Raw genomic sequence first — 21,613 nt, forward strand, 5'->3', positions numbered from 1 at the left:
CTTCCTTCCTTCCTTCCTTCCTTCCTTCCTTCCTTCCTTCCTTCCTTTCTTCCTTCCTTCCTTCCTTCCTCCCTTCTTTCCTTCTTTCCTTCCTTCCTTCCTTCTGTCATTCTCTTTATACTTTCCCAACCCCCTCTTTCCATTACCCTCCCATTCCTCCTCTCTCTCTCCCTTCCTCTATCTCTCTTTCTTCTTCTTTTTCTTCCTTCCCTCCTCTTCTCTTCCTTTCCCTGTCTCTCCCTCCTTTCCTTCCTTCCTAAATCATAATGATAGCTAATATTCCTCTAGAAATTACTACATGCCACACACTGTGCTAAGTACTGTGCAATTATTATCTCATTTGATCCTTGAAACAACCCTGGAGGGTAGATGCTATTATTATCCCCATTTTATAGATGAGGAAACTGAGACAGACAGAAGTTAAGTGACTTGTCCAGGATCACACAGCCAGTAAGTGTCTGAGACCAAATTTGAATTCAGGTCTTCCTGATTCCAGGGCCAACACTCTATCCACTGCACCAGTAAAAAAATATTCAGCATTTGTCATAAGATCAGCATTGATTCAGTTAAGAAAAATCAATTTTGTCTCCCACCCGTTGGAGGAGAAAAAGAAAACCAAAAGCTTTGAAACAAATATTTAGTCAAGATAAATTAAAAAGGACTGACTTTCTAGTGATCACCTGAAGTCTTCAGAAAGAGCCTGGATGACCAGAGGGGATGTGTCCAAACAACAGTTAGATTAGATGGCCCCAAGGTCTCTTCCAAGCCAAAGATTCTGGGATTCCAAAGCAAAAATGGCTGGTGGCCCCAGTCTACCGACTGAACTAATATGGGGATTCAGACCTCCGGGCTTCTTTCATCAGACCAGCAATGGTGATTCTGAAACCACATCCAGGCAATTGACTCTAAAAGGACTCTTACTGCCGTTACTGTCAGGATATTTCCAGATAGCAGCAATGCTTTAAGTCATTTCCCTATACCTTGCTGGAAAAGTATCTACTTCAAGTCAATACCAGAAGACTTCTGAGCCATTTGAACATGTACCAACAAACCTGAAAGGGGTTACTTGTTCACGGGTTTTTTGAGAGTTCTGCTTCCCAAGTTCAAATTTAATTCTCAACTATTAATTTGGTGGGTTGTTGTTTTCTTTAAACCATTCCTTGGGTGATAGTGGCTTGGTATCTTTTCTAATTTAGTCAGGGAGGTCATTGAACTGCAGAAAAATTATCATTCACTGAGGCCTCTGGAATGCCAAGAATGTTTGTAAATGAGTCCAAGGGGAGGGCAGTAGAATGGTCTGAAGTGGAAGAGGGCATGCTGGGAGTGAATTATGCTTTCCCTCAGGGTCCTGCTACCTCTATAAGCAATAGAGGGGGTGTCAGGGACCCTTAGGGAAAAGCCCAGGCAGAAAGAGCAGTGGGCTCTAACCAACAAAGTAGAAATGGGAGAAATCTGTGCAGGAGCTCAGGCATCTATTTTCAAGATCTCTCACAAAGGGGCAGATTCCAAAGAAGAATAAGAGACAGAGACAGATGTCAGGGCAGTTGCTCAAGTCACAAAGGACAAGAAAAGACAAAAATAATGAAAAGGAGAGAGACAGAGATAGAGAGACATGGAAGGAGGGAGAAACAGAGAGACGGAGATGGAGAAAGACACCAAGGCAGAGAAAAAGAGATAATGCTGAACAGCAGCAAGGGTCCTGCTGCATTGGAAAGTGCTCTGGATTCAAAGTCAGAAGATCGGCGTTCACATCCTGTCTCTGCTACCTATAATCTATGAAATCTTGGGGCAGACATTTTATCTTCTCAGTCTCAGGTTTTTTCAGCTATAAATAAAGGGTTTAGGACTAGGTCCAGATTGATGATTCCCTGAACCAAAGACTCTTTGCAAGTCACTCCCTCTCAATGGGTCTCAGTTTCCTCATCTTGGAAATGAGAAGGCTACACTAGATGAGGTCCAATACATATCTAGATCCATGACCCATGAAGGCCAAGGCATTGCCTCTTTATAAACCTCAGTTTCCTAATTGGTAGAACAAGAGACAGTTGGACTCAGTCTCTAAGATCACTGCCATTTCCTAATCTGGATCGTGTGACTGACGAATCTGTGTAATCAATGAAATCATCTTGACCTGGATTCTCATTATCTGTGTGATACTGGGCACATCCCTTCCCCAGCTCTGATCCTCAGATTCTTCATATGTAAAATAAAGCTAATAATAGCTCTCCCACAAAGTTGTTGAAATGGTGCCATATAGGTGTCTAATGAATATTTGTTGAATTGAAGGATCAAAAGAGATAATATAAAAAAAAATTATAAATAAAAAAAAGAGGGGTGGCTAGGTGGCCCAGTAAGTAGAGTGCTGGCCCTGGAGTCAGGAGGACCTGAGTTCGGATCCGGCCTCAGACACTTAACACACACAAAAAACCTAGCCACATATATATATATATATATACATACATATATATATATACATATATATATACAAACCTATACACACACACACACATATAGAGAGAGAGAGAGATAAAAGAGATAATATAAACTCAGCACTTTATAAACTATACACATAATGTTATAAAGATATCATGTATTATAGTAGCAACTATAGTAAAGAGAAAACAAATTTGTTCTAAAAGAATTCACCTCTTTGCATTTTGTTTGTGTGTGCCAATATCCTGATGATAAATGCTCCAAGGAATGACTTCCTACCATTCACTGGCTTATCACCTAAGGAACAGGTGCTTGCATCTCTATTTTCCCTAATAGCAGCCCTGGGGTGATGCTCAGAAACCCTTCAAAAGCCAACAACACAATAATTGTTTACAAAAAGTCACTGACTTGTCGAGTCTGTGTCTTTTTATTCACTCACACACACACACACACACAGACACTGTACTCACACACTGTGTGTATACTTACACATACATGCATATCCTTGTTCCCCAGCCCAGTACTTCTCACACTAGAGACTATAATGCCTCATTGCTGCCTCATTGCTCCCAGAAAGGGGTTGGGGCAAATTTCCTCAGTTCCCACAAATCTTTCAACCACTATGAGAACCATATGTTTTGCTTTAAATTTTTAAATTCCTGCCTTGTCTCCAAGCACCTCTTCTTAGAGAATGGAATTGAAGGAAGGATCTAATTCTAGTTCATTCTACAATGTACTGAGTCTTTATGAAGACCAGTGAAGGGAGTCAATGTGGTTGGTAGGAAAGGAGAAGATGCAAGGCTATCATCCAGACATGGGGGAGCTAGGGAAAACCCATGGGGCAAACTTGCACCATAAAGAAATAAACTGTTGTAGGTGGTTAGGTGATACCGTGAATAGAGTACCAGCCCTGGAGTCAGGAGGACCTGAGTTCAAATCCAGCCTCAGACACTTGACACAATTACTAGCTGTGTGACTTTGGGCAAGTCACTTAACCCCAACTGCCCTCCAAAAAGAAAAAAAAAAGAACTTTGTAGTAGGGAGGGAATCATGGCAACCCTATTCAGTTTAATTCAAGATAACCAAGACTTAGAATCATAGAAATCATGATAGCAAAATAATAAATTATAACAGCTAGAATTTGCTATAAGAAATTAGGAGAAGAGTAGTTTCAGAAAAACCTGGGAAAACTCACATGAACTGATGATGCAAAGTGAAACAAGCAGAATCAGGAAAACGCCACAGATAGTAACAACAGTTTTGTACAAGGGTCACCTGTGAAAGCCACTTTTATCAAGACAATGATCCAAGACAATTTCTAAGGATCCATGATGAAAAATGCTATACATTTCCAGAGGCAAAAAAACTGGCAAACCCTGAGTAAAGATTCAAGTATACTTTTCTCAATTTTATTTTTCTTGTTTTTTTTTGTAACATGGCTAATATGGAAATATGTTATGCATGATTTCACATGTAAATTGATATACATTGGTTGCCTTCTCAGTGGATTGTGGAGGGGCTATCGGGAATGAGAGAATTTGGAACTTAAAATTTAGGGGTGGGGGAAGAATGTTAAAAATAAATAATAAACTGAAATTTTATTTAGGGGAAAAGAACATTAAAAATAAATAATGTGGAAATATGATAGCTAGCACTTTAAGTACAAAGCACTGTGTAAATATAATTTCAATTGATTCTACCCTAGGAGGTAGGTGACGTTATTATAATTTCTATTTTATAGTTGAGGACTGAGGCAAACAGAAGTCAGGTGACTTACCCAGTGTCATACAACTAGTAAGTGTCACAGGTATGATTTGAACTTAGGTCTTCCTGACTAAAAGTTGAGCACTCTATCCACTGCACCACCTAGCTGCCTTCTAGTGTCATAGTTTAGAGAGCAAAGGTTATTTAGTGCAACCCTATGGTTTTACATATGAAGGAAACTGAGTCACACAAGAAGTAAATGCCTACTATGTTCAAAACAGTTAGTTTAGGTGCTAGAGATAGAAACACTAGCTGATGTAGTCCATGCTCTTAATAAATTGGTAACCTAATGTATGTTTAGAGGGGAAAATTCCAGGAATACAAGTTAGAAAATGATAAAAACACAGAGGAGATACTTGAGCAATCCAAGAAAAGAAGGATCACTCCAACTAAGATGGCAGAGAAGGCTTCCTGGAGGAGGAGGCGCCAGACCTGGACCTTACCAACTGAATATGAGCTCCCCAAGGGCAAGGACTGTTTCATTCTGGTCTGTAGCTACCACCAGCCTAGCACATAGGAGGCATTTAAGAAATGCTCATTGACTGATTCAAAAAGGATTTCAATAGGCAGACTTGGGGAGGAGGAAGGCATTAGGGAAGACATGTTTGAGTATCCAAAGGCAAGAGAGGAAAGAACAAGATCGAGGGGACTCTAACATATCTCAATTCATTTACAGCAGGGAGTTAAAGTGGGAGTACCTTGAAACTGAGGTTGGAAAGGTAGGTTGTAGCCAGATGGTGAAGGACCTTGAATGCCAGGCTAAGTTGGTATTTATTGGTAGAAATAATGATAAAACTTGGCATTCAGATTGCACCTTAAAGCTTGGAAAGCACTTTACAAACATAACCTCACTGAACACTCCTATAAGCAAGGCAGGCACTTCAGGAAGTTAAGGAAGAAAGTTATGTGTCCACAAATATAGAGTTAAAAGGTGTCAGTTAGGTTTACAACTCAATGATCTTCCCATGTCACTATGCTGAGAAATACTTAAGACTTTTGAGATAAAGAATGTCATCATCAGATCCTCCATAACTGGGGAGAAGCTGGAGGCAGAGAGACCAGATAGAAGGCTGTTCCCAGCGTCTAGGTAAGAATGAAGGCCCAAGCTAGCCTGGCAGCAGAAGGAGACTGTACAGGCGGGACCTGGCACTTGAAGGTGATGAGAAGAGGGAAAGAATCAGGCATGCAAGCATTTTAAGCCTTGGTAGCTATAGGAATGGTGTTGCCATGAGCAGAAATCAACTAATCCAACAACAAATGCTTGTGAGTGCTTGTTATATGCCAAGCAGTAGGCTCAGAGAGGAGAGTCCAAAGGTGAAAGAATCACTCCCTGCACATACTATGTTGGCTCTCTTAAACAAAAAATATATAAAATTGACACAAAAATAAAAGATAATATGAGGCATAATGGCTTGCAGCTAGGGTAAAACAGGAAAAGAAGAGTGAGGGGTGGTATTAACAAGAATATGCCGAGATCTGTTTTGGATGTGGAGAGTCTGAGGTGTTGGTGGCCATCCAAGGTGAGACGTGCAGCAGGCAAGTGTGGGTAAAAGGTGGGAGTGGAGATCTACATTTGGGCAGCATGTGTCCCAAGGTGATCCTGGAAGCCATGGAGGTAGCATAGGTCACCAAAGAAGACAGAAAAGAGAAGAGTGTTGAGAAGACAGCCTCAGGGGAAGCTCACACTTCTGTTTGTACAAGAATCAGATACAGAAAGATGGCCTGACCACTCTTGGCTGTGGGCTAACTCTCCCTTCTCCCCATGAGTTCCATTCTTTTTCTAACAGCCATAATCAGAGGCAGCACTGATCTCCTGACTTCAGCAGGAGAACTAGACCTGCCTGGAGGAATAGAGTCAAGGAAGGGAGGAAAGCAGAGAAAGGAGAGGAGGGATTCCCTGTTTTCCCGGAGCTAGGGATAGAACCCACTGTTGCTTCTCTTAGAAAAGCATACTCCCCAGAAAGCTGCTTATTTTAATTAAATTTTTCTCCTAATCAAAGTACTAATTTTCATTGCTTCAAAGTTAAACATGAATGAATTTTTAATTTGCAGCTGATTTGGGCAGTCTGTGGACACTGGGGATGCCTTGTACCTACAATGAGCCATAGAACAGGAAAAATGAAAAGAATAAAATACTTCTTATCTATGTACCATCATGTTTTCCACCGGAGATCTAAATGATTTAGAGAAAGTAACATACAAAGGGAACCATCCCTCCAGCCCCAACTAGCATATTAGGGATGGGAGAGACCTTAAAGTCAAGAAATCCAACCTTCTCTTTTTATAGATAAGGTTACTAGGGCTTAGAGTGATCAAGTCAGTTAGGCAGCATTCATTAAGCCCCTATTATGTGTCAGGCACCATGGTATTTGTATACCAGCAGCCAAGAGAGAACTGGATATACAGTCATCATGTTTAAGAGGAACTTTTTAAGGATGCCACAAATGGGAGAAAATCCTAGTAATCAGAATCTATGAGTTGTCCCATTACTGTATATTCACTCTAAAACTGAGCCAACTCCCCCTGGAGTCTATCTGTGCTTGTGGGAGAGTCTGCAGAGTCTTATATCAATTCATCTTGTATACCACCCTTCTCTAAAAGCTACTTAAAGATAAATGACTCAATTGATCTCAACTAATAATGTCATGGGAAAGCACACCGATGGGGGCTCAAATCTATGACATGAGAGAATCACCCTCTGTTCTTCTCCTCCCCTGAGGGAGAGATATAGCCTTGTCTCAGGACCCAGGATTTATCCAAAAAAGTCAAAATTGGGCTACATATCCTCAGAGATTATATGGACTATATATGTTATATAAAGTTGGCTATTATGATTATTATTTTAGAAGAATTATTATACAAAGCAAACAGTCTCCATGGCCAAAAATAAATCTTTCACATGCTTATTGGCACACATCTTACAGGACACAAAGTCACTGACTTATTTATGATGGGCAAGGAATTATCCCATGTGATATGAACTGTTCTCAGACCCAAAACTTTTGCCGTGTGTCAGCCCCAATGCACATATTTTGCAATTTATGTAATTCCTGTGATTTTTGCTTCAACTCCAAGAAAAACCTCAGTGTTCCTCCTTTACCAAATGTGCTCCATAAATGTCATTAAAGCAACTTCAGCATTTCTGAAACACAGCAGAGCTAGAAGAAAGAGATTAAACTTTCCCACACTGTTGTTTATCCTTTCTTCTCAGAGACCACATCATCAAGAAGATGAGACCATGGCTTAGAAGTGAATTAGATGTAAGTGATGAAGGGCTGTGCAAAGTCACCAGCCTCACTATCTCTTCCAGAGAATATGGGTCCAGTGGCCAGATATAGATCAAAATGACTGGAGATGCCCACCCCCACAATGTAGACTACCCTATGGAGTCATGTGACTTGAAAGGTCTCCAAGCAGAACTATACTTTAGCAATAAGAGAAAGATTCCATGATGACTTTCTTTAAAATCTCCAGAGAAAGAGAGTCAATTGCCTATGTATATATATTTTTTTTTCTATGAAGAAGAAGGTAATGTAGTAGATAGGGCACCAGACCTGGAATCAGGAAGACATGAGTTCAAATCCAACCTCAGACACTTACTAGCTGTGTGATTCTGGGCAAGTCACTAACTTCTGTTTACTTTAGTTTTTTCAACTGTGAAACAGGGATAATAACAGCACCTACCTCTCAGTTGTTATGATGATCAAATGAGATAATATTTGTAAAGCACTTAACATAATGCCTGGCACATAGTAGGTACTATTTAAGTGCCAGCTATTATTATGATTATTAAGCTGATATATATAAAGATCACATGCAAAAGTAGAGATCAACATTCATCCAATTTAACAAACATTTATTAAGCCTCTCCTGCGTACAGCAAAGGACACATATGGTTCATAGTGTCCTGGGCTTGGATGCAGGAAGAGCTGGTTTCAGGTCCTACTTAGGAAGTAGGGCAAGTTACATAGCTTGGTATTTCAGGCAACTCTGAGATTGCGCATTTGTTGTGGCTAATGCGGAAATAAGTTTTGCATGACTTCACATGGATACTCAATCTCATATTGCTTGCTTTCTCAATGGGTGGGAGAGAAACGGGCAGGAGGGAGAGAATTTGGAACTCCAAAAATTTTAAGTGAAAAATAAATAAATAAAAATCTAAAAACTAGACACATTTCAGGGAAGATGCTGATCTGCATTGGTAAGGATGTTTTTCACTATGGAGTTCCTTGAAACAATAGTCTAGTCCAAAAAATAAACAAGACTTCATGCAAATTCATGTATATACAAACACGAAAACAAAATGATGCCTGACCTCCAGGAAATTACTTGTTGCTTAGTCTATATAGCCTATGCCAAAGGGACATATCTGGATCTTTCTAGTAGAATGTAAGCTTCTTGAGGGTATGGTAGTCTCACTGGTATTTGAATCTCTAGTACCTACTAAGATTGGATAATCGGTAGCCATTTACTGAATACTCACAAGGTTTACACACATTACTGGAGATGAGAAAAGTTAGGTGAGTCAAACTTGCTGGATAATGTGCAGAACCTAGGTTCAAATCTTGATTTTAATACTTACTAGTTGTGATCATGTGACCAATTCACTTCTCTGACTTTCAGTCAACTTTCTAAGATTATCAGTTATAGATAAGGCACAATCTGCTTCAGTGGGGTGAGTTCCCACACTGCAATAATCACAGGTCTCCGACATTAAAAGACAAAAATGTTTATAGGATCTGAGTGATTCCATTAGTAGTTTTGTCATCTGGGGTCCCACATTAAACATGAGCTAAGAAAATACATCTTCTATTGATCATCACAAATGGATAGGAAATACTTCTAAAGTCTTAGGTCAGTAAATGTTTCCCAGAACCCTTTGAAGGAAGACTGATGATGCCAGCTGGTTTGGTACAAAACTTCCCATCAAATCTAGAACTCCCAGGTTGTTGTCACTTAGACCTTCTCCAGGCAAGATTGATTTTCACTCAAATATATGTGTGTGTGTACACGCATGTGCCTTTATTCAAATGACCTGATGTCATCAAAGTAAAGTTTTTTGATGCCTTCACAACAGAGTTGAAACCAGCCACTTGAAGGAATACACACCCACTGCCTGCAGAAAATTAGACTAAGGATGAAGAAGAATCTTAATGGAAAACATGAACAGGGACTAGGCTGTTTTGGATTTTTTTTTTAATGTTTTATTTTTTTTTCTCCAGCAGCATCAATACATTCCTGGAAAATATATCAAAGGCTGGAGATGCTGGACAAATAGTGAAAATGACCATGGCCAACTGGAATTTGAATCTCCTCCAAAGATAGGGGGGAAAGCCTTAATAATGATGTGGGTCAAAGAGGCCAAAGAGCGAATATTGAGCAGAAAGCATTCCTAACCATCAATGTTAGGATGTGAAGCTGTATTTTCCCAATTGTCTTAGTAGCAGGCACACAAACCCACATCTCCCCAAACCCCAGCGCCCAAGGCAGTGCTGAAAATGTACCTGTGAGCTCTGAGTATCCGCTGTGCGATGGTGTCGCCAATCTTGTTGAAGACAACTTTATCATCAGCACAACTAATAAAGAACTGGTTCTAGAAAAAACAAATGTGACAGTCACTGAAATCACTCAGTCCCTTAGTAATACAGGGGAGAGGGGAGAGGGAGGGAAAAGAGGAAGAGGGAGGAAGAGAAGGGGAGGGAGAGAGAAAGAGAAAAGAGGAGGGAGGGAGAGTTGGAAAGAGCAGGGGAGGAGAAAGAGAAGAAAGAGAGGAGGGAAAGGAAAGAGGAGAGAAGGGAGAGGAGGAGGAGAAGAGGGTGGGTCATGGCAAAAAGCAAAATTAATATGTCTTTAGAAAGGACAGTTCTTTCATCCAGCAGTCCCGCTAGGGTTTATAACATCAGACTTGGAATTAGAAGACCTGGATCCAAGCCCAAATTCATTCATTTAATTTGTCTTTTAGCCCTCGTCAGGTTGTGTCCTTTCTCTGGGTCTGTTTTCTCACCTCTCATATGGGGGAGGAGGGCTCAGACTAGGTGATCTCTTAAGGACCCTTTTACCTCTAATGTTTTATGAATTCATGGATGAAAGTCACTTCAGGTGAATAGACCCTCTATCACTTTGTAAAATATAGTGCTTGCATTTGGGGTCAGGAAGACCTAAGTCCAAATCCTTGAACATTTGTGAGCTGTGTAACCCTGGGCAAGTCACTTAACCTCTCTGAGCCTCAGTTTCCTTGTATGTAAAATGGGGATTATAACTGGTTATCATCAGAACCAAATGAAACAAAGAATGTAAAGCTCTTTGCAAAATCAGAGTGCTATAAAATGCCTATTATTATAATTATTATTATCGTTAATTAGCTATGGCAAGGGATTACCTCTGTAGTTTTCATTAGCATTGAGAACTCTTGAGATGAGGACACTCCCTTATTAATGCAAGTTAGCACTTTCTCTACAATTTATAGTCTTAATCAGCCATTCAATAAGAATTTATTAAATGCTTATTATGTACCAGGAACTCTGCTAAGCACTGGGGATAGAAAGGCAAAAATAGTCCTCTTTTTTCAAGAAGCAAATGTTCTAAAGAAGAGGGCAAGATATCTCCAAAATCAATAGGTAGATATAGGACATCGGACTTGCCCAGAGCTCTGGGGTGACTTGCCTAATGTCATACAATCAGTGTATGTTACAGTCAGGACCTGAATACAATTTTTCCAGGCCCTTAGGCCAGCCTTCTATCTGTGCCACACTGTCTCTATTATTGTTAGAAACTCCTAAAGTTCTTAGCAAAAGGAATCTGAGATAATTTAGTAGAATGAATGATGGAAATATTCCATACTGACAATTCTCTAGAAGGTAATTTAAATTAAATTAAATTTGATCAGATCCATATACTGGGTTAATTATATTTGACCAGATTAAAGAAGTAAAAAATACCATGATATGGAATATTATATTGTATTCTAGGTTTACAGCGTTCACTTATTTAAATGGGTAAACTTTTATTACCTCTATCTTTTTTTCCCCTGGGACGCATTAGTTTAAAATATTTTAATTTTTTTTTTATAAACCAGTGTTCGCAACACAAACACATTTGAGCAAAATAAATTTATTTCTACATAAAACATTGTTAGAGAGATAGCCTGGGGGAGGAGGGGTAGAGGGCAGGCATCAGAGAATCAGGAACCCACGGTTTCATGTCCAAAGTCTGACATATATTGAAAGTGGGACTCTGGGAAAGCAATTCAGCTCTAATGACTCCAAGCAAGTCATTAAGACTTTAAGGAGGAGCGGCCAGGTGGCTCAGCGAGTAAGAGCACTGGTTTCAGTGTTGGGATGACCTGGAGATCGAATCCCGGGCTCAGACACTCAGCACCACACCCAGAAATAACTGGCCGTGTAACCTTGAGCAAGTTACTTAACCCCTATTGCTTAAAAAAAAACAATTAAAAAAATAAAAATGAAAAAAAAAAGACTTTTAAGGAGCAGAATGATGCCAGCTCTTTGTTCATGGACAGAGATCCTCACTGGAAGCCAAGCTGAGGGGGGTATGGGCTGGAGCCAGCTCATACTGGGATTCCTGAGAGCCAGTTGTTAAATACTCAAGCAAAGGGAACCTTCTGACACTTACATTTCAATGACTTAACTGTGATTGGTCTCTACCTTTTGTGCCCTCCAAGGCTCCCATGTTCTTGACTTAACCCTACCATCTAACAAATGCTGCCTGTCCAAGGTCCCTGCCCCCTGTTAGTATTAGAAAGCAAGCTCAATCCTAAACCATGTGTCTACCTCCTAGAGCACTACATCTTTTTAAGAAGAAACCCTGGGACAAACTGGGCCTTGACCCAAAGCAATGCTATTCCAGTGGCAGAACTTCAGAAGCCATGGTGGAGATCTTCCCCAACCAACTCTCTTAGGAACAGATGATACGGGGCATTGGCCAACTGCAGAAAGGCTGGCCCTGGGTTCAGGGGCCCCTGTCAAGTGTATGTATTCTTCTGGGGAAAGTAGATTCTCTCTATTTCCCGTGCTTGGGACTTACTTCTATGTATATGTAATGTTTGCTGTTCTCTATCACATGTACATATGCGGCATGAATGGACTCTTCGTGGTATTTTATGCCAGCTGACCAATCTGCAGCAGAACGGAGTAACTACAAGAGAAAATTAAGAAAGATTAAAACTTGAATTACCCTCTAATGGATGTGTTTCTGATGATGACAATTATTGTAATAACTGTACCAAGCACTTTATAGTTATTATTTCACTGAATTCTCAGAACAATCCTGAGAGATATTATTATTATTATTATTCCCATTTCACAGATGAGGAAACTGACAGAACTTGCTCAAGGTCACACCAACCAATGTTAGATACCAGATACTCTGACCTCAAAACCTATGCCACTTCCACTAGACCACACTGGTTCCTGGGAATAATAGACAATTCAATACAAACATTTGTTTTTTGCCTTTTTTTTTTTTTGCTTTTTGAAGGGTAATTGGGGTTAAGTGACTTGCCCAAGGTCACATGGCTAATTTTTGTGTCTCCAGGGCTGGTGGTCTATTCACTACGCCACCTAGCCACCCCTAATACAAGCATTTGTTAAGAAGGGCAGCTAGGGGCTCCATAGTGCATAGAACTTCAAACCCGGAGTCAGGAAGACTCAACTTCCTGAGTTCAGATCTAGCCTCACACATTTAGTAGCTATATGACTCTGGGCAAGTCACTTAACCCTGCTTGCCTCAGTCTTCTCATCTGTCAAATGCACTGGAGAAAAAAATGGCAAATTACTCCAATAGCTCTGCCAAGAAAACTTCAAATGGGGTCACGAAGATTTGGACACAACTGAAAAATGACTGAAGAGCAATAAATTTGGTAAGAATCTTTTGTATGTTCAGGACATTGTTTCATGTGAAGTCATGCAGAATCAGACTATCATCCTATCAAGAATGTTTTTGTTTCAAATTGAAAACATAAAGATGTGGTTTCCACCAAAAGGGTTGTTTTTTTCATCGATGTAATTTCAAAATGTGCCTTCTTCCCCCCCAAAAAATTACTTTTATGTCACTTTAACAGACACACCCAATGCAGACCATGGGTACTTTTTTTTCCATGTAATTTTCTTATAGCAGAAATCTGCATCATTAGCAGAAAAAAAAAAAAAAACGTGCCATTTTCTGAGTTTAGCCATTAGGGAAAAAACAAATCAAAAACCAACCGGGATGGGAACCAGACCCTGTTTCCCTTTTTTTGTCACAGGTGAATAATTTGCCTCTTTGAAACTCAGCTTCCTCATCTGTAAAATGGGGATAATAATCCTTGTTTCATTAAGATGTTAGAAGGTTCAGGGGAGATACTCTCTCCTTCATGCTACTCTACCTCTCGTGGCTTGCGGCAGAGACAAGCTTCTCTGGTGGATGCATGTACCCATTCCCTGGGGGCATTCTCTGCCAGTGGACCACTAGGAAGAGGTGGCCTAGAGAGCCCATGCCTAGATCATTTGACATTGCATAGGTCTGTGGAGAGCTGAGAGGTCACTAAGTCAGAATTGAGGCCCAGAGACTTTTAAAGATTTGCCCAAGGCCATTCAGGTAACAGAGCAGCTAAGTGGTACAATGGATAGAACGCAGGAAGACTCATCTTCCTGAGTTCAAATCTGTCCTCAGACACTTGACATACTTACTAGCCATGTGACTTTGGGCAAGTCACTTAACCCCAAATACCCTCCAAAAAGCAAAAAAAAGTATGTTCAAATGGATATTCTATCGTATATCATCTCAGTAAAAGAACAAGGTTTTTCCTACGATAGAGTAACTTAGGGGGCAGCTAGGTGGTGCAGTGGATAGAACACTAGGCCTGAGGTCAGGAAGGCCTGAGTTCAAATGCAGTCTCAGACACTTCCTAACTGTGTGACCCTGGGCAAGTCACTTAACCCCAATTACCTCAAAAAAAGAGTAACTTGGGGGCATCCTGGTGTGCAGAAGACCAGCCTCAGAGGCAGGAAGAACTGTGTTCAAGTTCCACCTCTGACAGATTCTGAACATGTGACCCTGGACTTATGGAATTTGACTTCTTACTGCCCCAGGCACCTCTCTGGACTATAAGGCACAGAACAGTTGCTAAGATGCTTTGAGTAGAAGGAGGCTCCACACAGGGAATTTTCTACCTTGAAGAAACCAGATACTCATAATAACAGTGATGGTGACAACTATACAGTGCTTATATATATAGAATGCATATACTATATATACTATACCATGTTTCCCCGATAATAAGACCTATCCCGAAAATAAGCCCTCCTCTTACTGTGTAAGATTCCTCTAAAATAAGCCCTCCCCCGAAAATAAGCCCTATCGAGATTGCTACTGTAGTGAAGGTGACCCCCTGCGCTATTACCCTCTGTATGCACCGTACCCCCCGAAACACATACCGCGCTCCGAGCTGCATCCAATCAGAGCTGCAGCAGTGAGCACGTCATCCTGTTCTTCCCCAGTGATTTGCTTATTGAATAAAGGTACATTTTTTTGTTCACATTTACCTGTTTATTAAAATTGCTGTCAATGTTCATTAAAATAAGCCCTCCCCTGAAAATAAGCCCTCTGGTGTTTTTCTGTCCAAAAAATATAATAAGACAGTGTCTTATTATCAGGGAAACATGGTATGTATATAGTGCTTAACATGTACCAGGCACTGTGTTAAGTGCATTACAATTATTGCCTAATTTGATCCTCACGAGTCTGGGAGGTATATGCCATTATTATTATCCCCATTTTACAGTTGAAGAAACTGAGGCAAACAGAGGCTCAGTGACATGTCCAGGGTCACACAGCTAGTAAGTGTCTGAGGACAGATTTGAACTCAAGTCTTCCTGACTCCAGCCTTAGTGCTCTATCTACTGTGCCAACTAGCTGTCCACCAAAAAAAAAGCAAACTAAACAATTAAGTAAGCTCTTGTTATATGCACTCAAATTGGAAATAACAGAGCTGCAGTGGGCTTAAATAACACTGCCAGTCAAAGTTATGGCCACCAGCTGTCTGACCCTGGGCAAGCTCCTCCCCTGAAGAAAAGGAAAGTTATGGCCACCTCTTTTGTATATTTGGAGTCAAGACAAGCACATACACTGTGGTAGTCTACAGTCATTAACCAATGTTAGCTGACCTTCTGGAAATCTCAAATGAAAAGCCTGTAATCCAATTTATTGCATCAATATAAAAATTAGATGGCTCAGACAAATGTGTGTATTACTTCAGTGAAGTATTTTCATCACCGCTGAATGCCTATTTTTTTCCAGCTGTTCCCCCTTTTTTTTCCTCTGCACAGATTTCATTTCTGGATTAAACCTAAGTAACAGTGCCAAGACTGAAACTGATCATAACTCACACGGAAATGTGCACAGATCACATCGCCCCAAATATAGCTGGAGTCAAGTCTAACCTCTACTTCTCAAACCTCAGCATTACAGAATTACAGAATGTATATGAAAAATGCAGGGGTGGTTCTTTAAAAATATGTTTCCTCTCAAAATTACAACTGGAACCCATCATTATTCCTTCTGCTCCAGGCCCCCTCTTAAGCACAAAGAATACCTCCAGCCAAGCACAGCTCCTAACTTTCTTACTGTATTGTTTCCAAGTAGAACTCATAGGTTACATAATAGCAGTCTGTTCTTGGAGGGGGACATTTCTAATTTGCCTAGAATCACTCCCAAATTGCATTTCTTCTCTTGACCTGATGTCTTCATTGACCCTTTCCAGTTGCAGTCCTTATCATTAAGCCAATCCTATTTCCCCCATCCCTCTACCTTCCTCAGTTACTTAATCAACAACCATCAGATGCCAATAGATAAGAGTGACTTTTCTGAAATAGGGTGTCAAGAAGATGGCTTCTCTTTAATCTGCTGTAATATTTAGTTTATGGCAATGCAGAGTAAGCAAGGAGCATCCCAACGATGTCCATCCCCCTCGAGGGTCAGGAAGACCCTCAAATTAACCTCAGACACTTAGTAACTTAGTAGTACCCTAGGTAATCCCATAACCACCTCGGATCCTTGATTTCCTCATCTGTAGAGTGAGGATAACAATGCTACCTTTTTCACAAGGCTTTTGGGAGGCTCATGATATGTGAATTCCAACTATTATTCCCATCATTATCCTTGCTCTAAAAAAATCTCTCTCCAATATATTCTAAGAGTAAAAGGTTAATGTGACTTAAAGTTCCTCTAAATACCTGGATGTGGTTATGGTGCATATCCTGGAAGAAGGATGGGCTTCGGAACTAGAAGACCTGTATTCAGGTCAGTAAAAAAGGGTAACAATTATCATTATTATCCCAGGTAATATGTATTAAAGATTCTCTAGAATTAACAATAAGTATTATTATTATCATCACTAATATTATTATATAATTATACAAATAATGAATATAATTATTATTTAATAATAAATACTATTGTTAGAACTAGAACTTATAAAGCATGTTCAGCTTTGCCGAGTCCTTTACAAATAACAATCTCATTTTCTCCTCATGGCCACCTTAAAAAATAGGTGCTATTATTACCCCCATTTTACAGAAGTGGGAAAAGAGACAAATAGTAGTCAAGTGACTTGCCTTAGGTCACACAGCTAATAAGCGCTTGAGAAAGGATTTGAATTCGGATCTTCCTGACTCCCCAAGTCTCACATTTTGTCCAGTGTACCACCTCGCTGCCATCCTATCTGTACTATTTTGAGTAATTTGAACACTATTAACAGTCGTCAGATTTCCTGGAAATGGCTTATATGTTTCTCCTTCACCACCATGTGACCTCACTCCAATCCCAGCCACATGTCCCCAGACTTTATGACCTTTCAATAATCTAAAATGGCACTTTATCTTGCAGTAGTATTACCTACACACTTGTTATAAATGCCAATGAGCAATTCATTCATTGTGAGCCAAGGCAAATTCAATCCAGTGGTGTTCCTTAACTTGCTCATGAATGACTCTTGTCTGCATAGACATAAGAACAAATAATGATGCAGAATTGAGTTCTGTAGAGCTTTGGTTTCTCAGAAGTAGGAAAGAGAAGACACCTCTGCAGGAGGTCATTTTAGTAGAAAGAGTCCTATACTGAGGCTAAAGTGGTATCTTGGTCCATCTCTATCACAACTCACACCCTCCCCATCTGACTGCCCTGTCCTGAGGCTGTGGGGAGAGTCACAGAATCCATTGATTTTGCTACAGACTTATCATCCATGAGGTAGAGGGGCCCTAGATGCTGTTTGGCAATGCTTCTATCTCTACCCTTATGAGTGATCAATATAAATTGTAACAGTAATTGTTCCAAAACTTTCCCTCTCGGCTCCACCCGACCTCCAGGTTCCACACACATACTCCAATGGATGATAAACAATTCCCTGGGTCAAGAGGAAATCGATCTCTCTCTGTTTCCCTCATCTATTCCACAGAACTTCCTGGCATTTTTTTTATCTTCTCCCTCTTCCTTCTCCTCCTTTCCCTTTCCTTCTCTTCCAATCACTAAGAGAGAAAGAACCAAGGCTAATCTCTCTATCTGGCCACCTGATGACATTCTCTTCCACTTGCTAGAGGAAATTGCTCTAGCAGTCAACCCTTCTCTTTACAGCATTTTCAATATTCTGGCTCCTTTTCAGCTGCTGACAAAATACCCCAAGTACCCCAAGTCCTTAAAAAAAATGATGAGTCCCTACCCATTCACTCTAGCCAATGGATGGATATTACCTTTCCTCTTCTCTGTCTGTTAAACTTCTTGAAAAAATTACCAACACCCAATGCTTTTAACTTTTTTCTTCGATCTATTTCCACAACTTTTGGAACCCTGGTTTTTTCCCACTTATCTATGGAATCTGCCACCCCAAGGTTCACTAGGTACAGAGGGGAGAGAAGAAAGTTTCAGAGTACTTGGATGCATGGAGAGTCCTATGCTTAGTGAAATCACTGGTCCTTGATGTAGACATAAAATGAGCACAATAATGCTTAAACTCCCCATCTGAAAGAGCTGGGAACAAAGTACTTCAACAAACTTTATGGACTGAAAAAATGAGACTTGTTACTCAGAGTCTCCACATCATAACTCAAAGGATCATAGCATGTGCAGCTGACCATAATAAATTTGAAGGTAAGTCTAAATCCCTCATTTCACATATGGAAATGGAAAACCCTGGAGGGAATGGGATTTGACCAGAGTCAAAGAGGTAGTTAATGGCAGAACTGGGGTCTCAACCCAAATTCTTAGATTCCAAACTCAGCACACTTTCCAATGCACCACACTTCCTTTTCAGCTCTGCATAAATTTCCCTCCACACAGTCTGTATTCCCATCAAATTGGCCCAGGACTCACAGTCCCTGAAAATATTCTCCATTCTCCCACCTCCTTGTCTTTGCTCATGACGTTGCCTATTTCTGGAATGTCCTAATGTCCTACCTCTCTATTTTTTACTGTAAATTCCTACCCACTCCAGATTCCAGAGGTTCCACGTAGCTTTCTTCATAACAAGCTTGTCCTTCAAATCTGCCTTTGCTTTTCAACTCTCTGATGCACTTAACTATAATGCAGAACATGACACAATAATTGTACTTGTTTCTTCCCTGCCAACTAGATTGGAAGCTCCATGAGAGCAGAAACCATGTCTAATATAAACTTTTCTATCTTCTATATGCTGAATATAGTGGTCTATACCAGGGCTTCTGGAACTTTTTTCACTGTGACCCTTTTTCGCCTTTCAGCAGAGGTTGGTGTTGCCTGGCCTGAGATCGTGCACGGTGTAAAGTGCAAGTGCTTTGTGTTCAGAACCAAGGTTGAAGTGAAGCTGCTGCTGCCAGAAACACCTTTCATTCATTACACATTTGATTTTTAATTAATTTTTGGTCATTGGTTCAGAAACCTTTTACTGCTACCATATGAGGTCATGACTCACAGTTTAGTGCTAGACTTCACTGCATAGCTCTTTTGATGGTATTGCTGGTTGAATGAACCAATGAATGAACGAAGAAGCATTTTGCCGATACTTTTCTTAACATTGTCTCCATAGAACTATGGGAGCTAGATTTCTGCAAGTGATGTAATGTAAATGTTTAACAATAAGAACTCTGAAAAAGAAATGTACGCAAGATATACTTTTAAATTTAAGCTAGATTATTAATATTTTCCCTATTATTTTCTTAAGTCTAGATAATTTGCAAAATAATAAATCAAGCCTTGGTTTGAAGTAGTTGCAAATTCCAAGGTATAAATGCTCATATGGAAAATTTAACAATGGGTTCTAGTCAAGTTTGAGCTAACTCCAGCACCCCTGGCTGTGAGGAACTTCAGAGGTCATTTCATCTAGTCTAATAGCCTCATTTCACACTTGGGGAAACTGAGGCTCAGAAGGGGATTCCAAATGGCAAGTAATGGATAATAATCATAGCACCTACCTTACAGGGTTTTTGTAAGTGTCAAAAGAGATTTGAATCTTAGTCTTTTAAGTGCTATGAAAATGCTAGCTACTATGATGATAATAATTTTTAGGTATCAGAGTCAGCATTCAAATTCATATCCTCAGACTAAAATTTCAATGCTCTCTTCACCAAGCTGGGCTGACTTAAAATTTAAAAACTTAGAGGAATCTTAACTTTCATTATTTGGTACCATATCAAAGCAGTAGTTATACTGTTGCCTGACATAGTTTATTCCTCTAAAAAAACCCACACCTTGCATTTTTAGATTCTCTGCATCTCAGCAATTTCAGAGCTCTCCCCTCTGTCTCTTTCTGGCTGCATTCCCTCTGGATTTTTGTGGCAGACTTTGGTTCATGTGCCCAGGGGCTAAAGGAAAGCATCCAACCTTATTTGTGAAGTGTCCGCTGAAGCTGCCAGAGCAATGTGCCAAGTCTATAAAACCATTTTCGAGAAGCTTAAATCAATTTGGGAGGGAGAGAGCTAGCCTTTGCCTAAACATTCTCTCTCTCTTTCCTCTCTCCTTTCTCCTCTCTCCTCTCTCCTCTCCCTCCTGAGTCATTTCACTAATGATGTCAGAGGGCACTACAGTCATATAAGGGCCATTGAATACAGAGAGGAATAAATGCTAACAATTATAGAGATTCTCCTTAAGAACAATTCTCTAAAGAAAAAAACCTGATGTGTGTGTGTGTGTGTGTGTGTGTTGGAGGGGTGGGATAGAGAGGAGGACTAAGGTAGACTGGGCATGGATGGGGCTATAGGAGAACATGTGCAACTTCAGCATTGGCAGGACTGAAGATTCAGGACAGTAACCACTCACTGTCTTAGGAACAGACATCTGGTCTGGGAGCTTGGGGACAGCTGAGTGTAGGATAAAAATCCCAGGGTTAAGGGGCAGTCAGGTGGCGCAGTGAGTAAGAGCACCAGCAACAGTGCTGGGAGACATGGGATCGGCTCTGACCTCCAATACTCAGCACCCGCACAAAAATAATAATAACTGGCCATGTAACCTTGAGCAAGTTACTTAACCCCGATTGCTTAAAAAAAATTCTGGGGTTAGTATAGCCTGTTAACTTGGGATAGGGGGGGTGCTGACTGTAGGGGACTTCTGAGTCTGTTACTCAGTTATCAAGTACTTTTATATATATATATTTAATATAATATGTTTATATTAAATATATTATATTACTATACAAACATATAAATATTGTATAATTAAATATAATATTACATAAAATATATTATATATCAAGTGCTTTTATTAAGTGTTTACTGTGTCAGACACCATGCTAAGTGTCAGGAGAAGAAAGAAAGGCAAAAGCACCATCCCTGCCCTCAAAGATCTCCCACCAAAAGGGCGAGACAACATACAAATGACTGTGCACATCCAAGATATAAATATATTTGTGTATATGTATATACACATTTCATATATACCTACATTATATAATATGCATAATATTGTATATCATGTAATAAGCATATTATGTAATAATATGTTTACATTTAATATATACAAAATATATGTGGGTATACCTTGGTACACAAAAGAGGGGAGGAGAGAGGAAGATGGACAAGGAGAGGGAGAGGAAGAGAGAGAAGGAGAGGGAAAGGGAGAGATGAGAGAGGAGGAGAGAGAGGAAGAGAGAGGGAGAGAGAGAGAGAGAGAGAGAGAGAGAGAGAGAGAGAGAGAGAGAGAGAATGAGATTCAGAGAATATTTAGGCAAAGCCTAGCTCCCTCCCTCCCAAATTGATTTAAGCTTCTCAAAAATAGTTTTATAGACTTGGCATACACATATATACAAAGAGGCCATATACACATATGTAAATACAAATACACATATATGTTTGTGTATATACTCACATATATACCTACTTCTATCATCTATCCATCCATCTACCTACACATATCTATCTATCTATCTATCTATCTATCTATCTATCTATCTATCTAT

At 40.0% G+C, this 21,613-nt stretch overlaps 1 protein-coding gene across 5 annotated transcripts in view; it reads right to left on the minus strand.

Annotated features, from left to right (window-relative positions):
• The window catches only part of PLD1 (phospholipase D1), a 283,345-nt gene that overhangs the window by 46,318 nt on the left and 215,414 nt on the right, over positions 1-21,613 (minus strand). For all 5 annotated transcript variants that reach the window (XM_069083588.1, XM_069083586.1, XM_069083587.1 and 2 more), the window contains 2 exons: positions 12,241-12,351; positions 9,702-9,790 (listed from right to left, as the gene is read on the minus strand). In XM_069083588.1, coding sequence (XP_068939689.1) covers positions 9,702-9,790; positions 12,241-12,351 — 200 coding nt within the window. The remainder of the gene's footprint in view (positions 1-9,701; positions 9,791-12,240; positions 12,352-21,613) is intronic.

This window comes from Petaurus breviceps, unplaced genomic scaffold, assembly GCF_028583685.1.
Source record: "Petaurus breviceps papuanus isolate PSGF00001 unplaced genomic scaffold, PetGlider_PUasm1.0 173, whole genome shotgun sequence".
Lineage (NCBI taxonomy): Eukaryota > Metazoa > Chordata > Mammalia > Diprotodontia > Petauridae > Petaurus > Petaurus breviceps.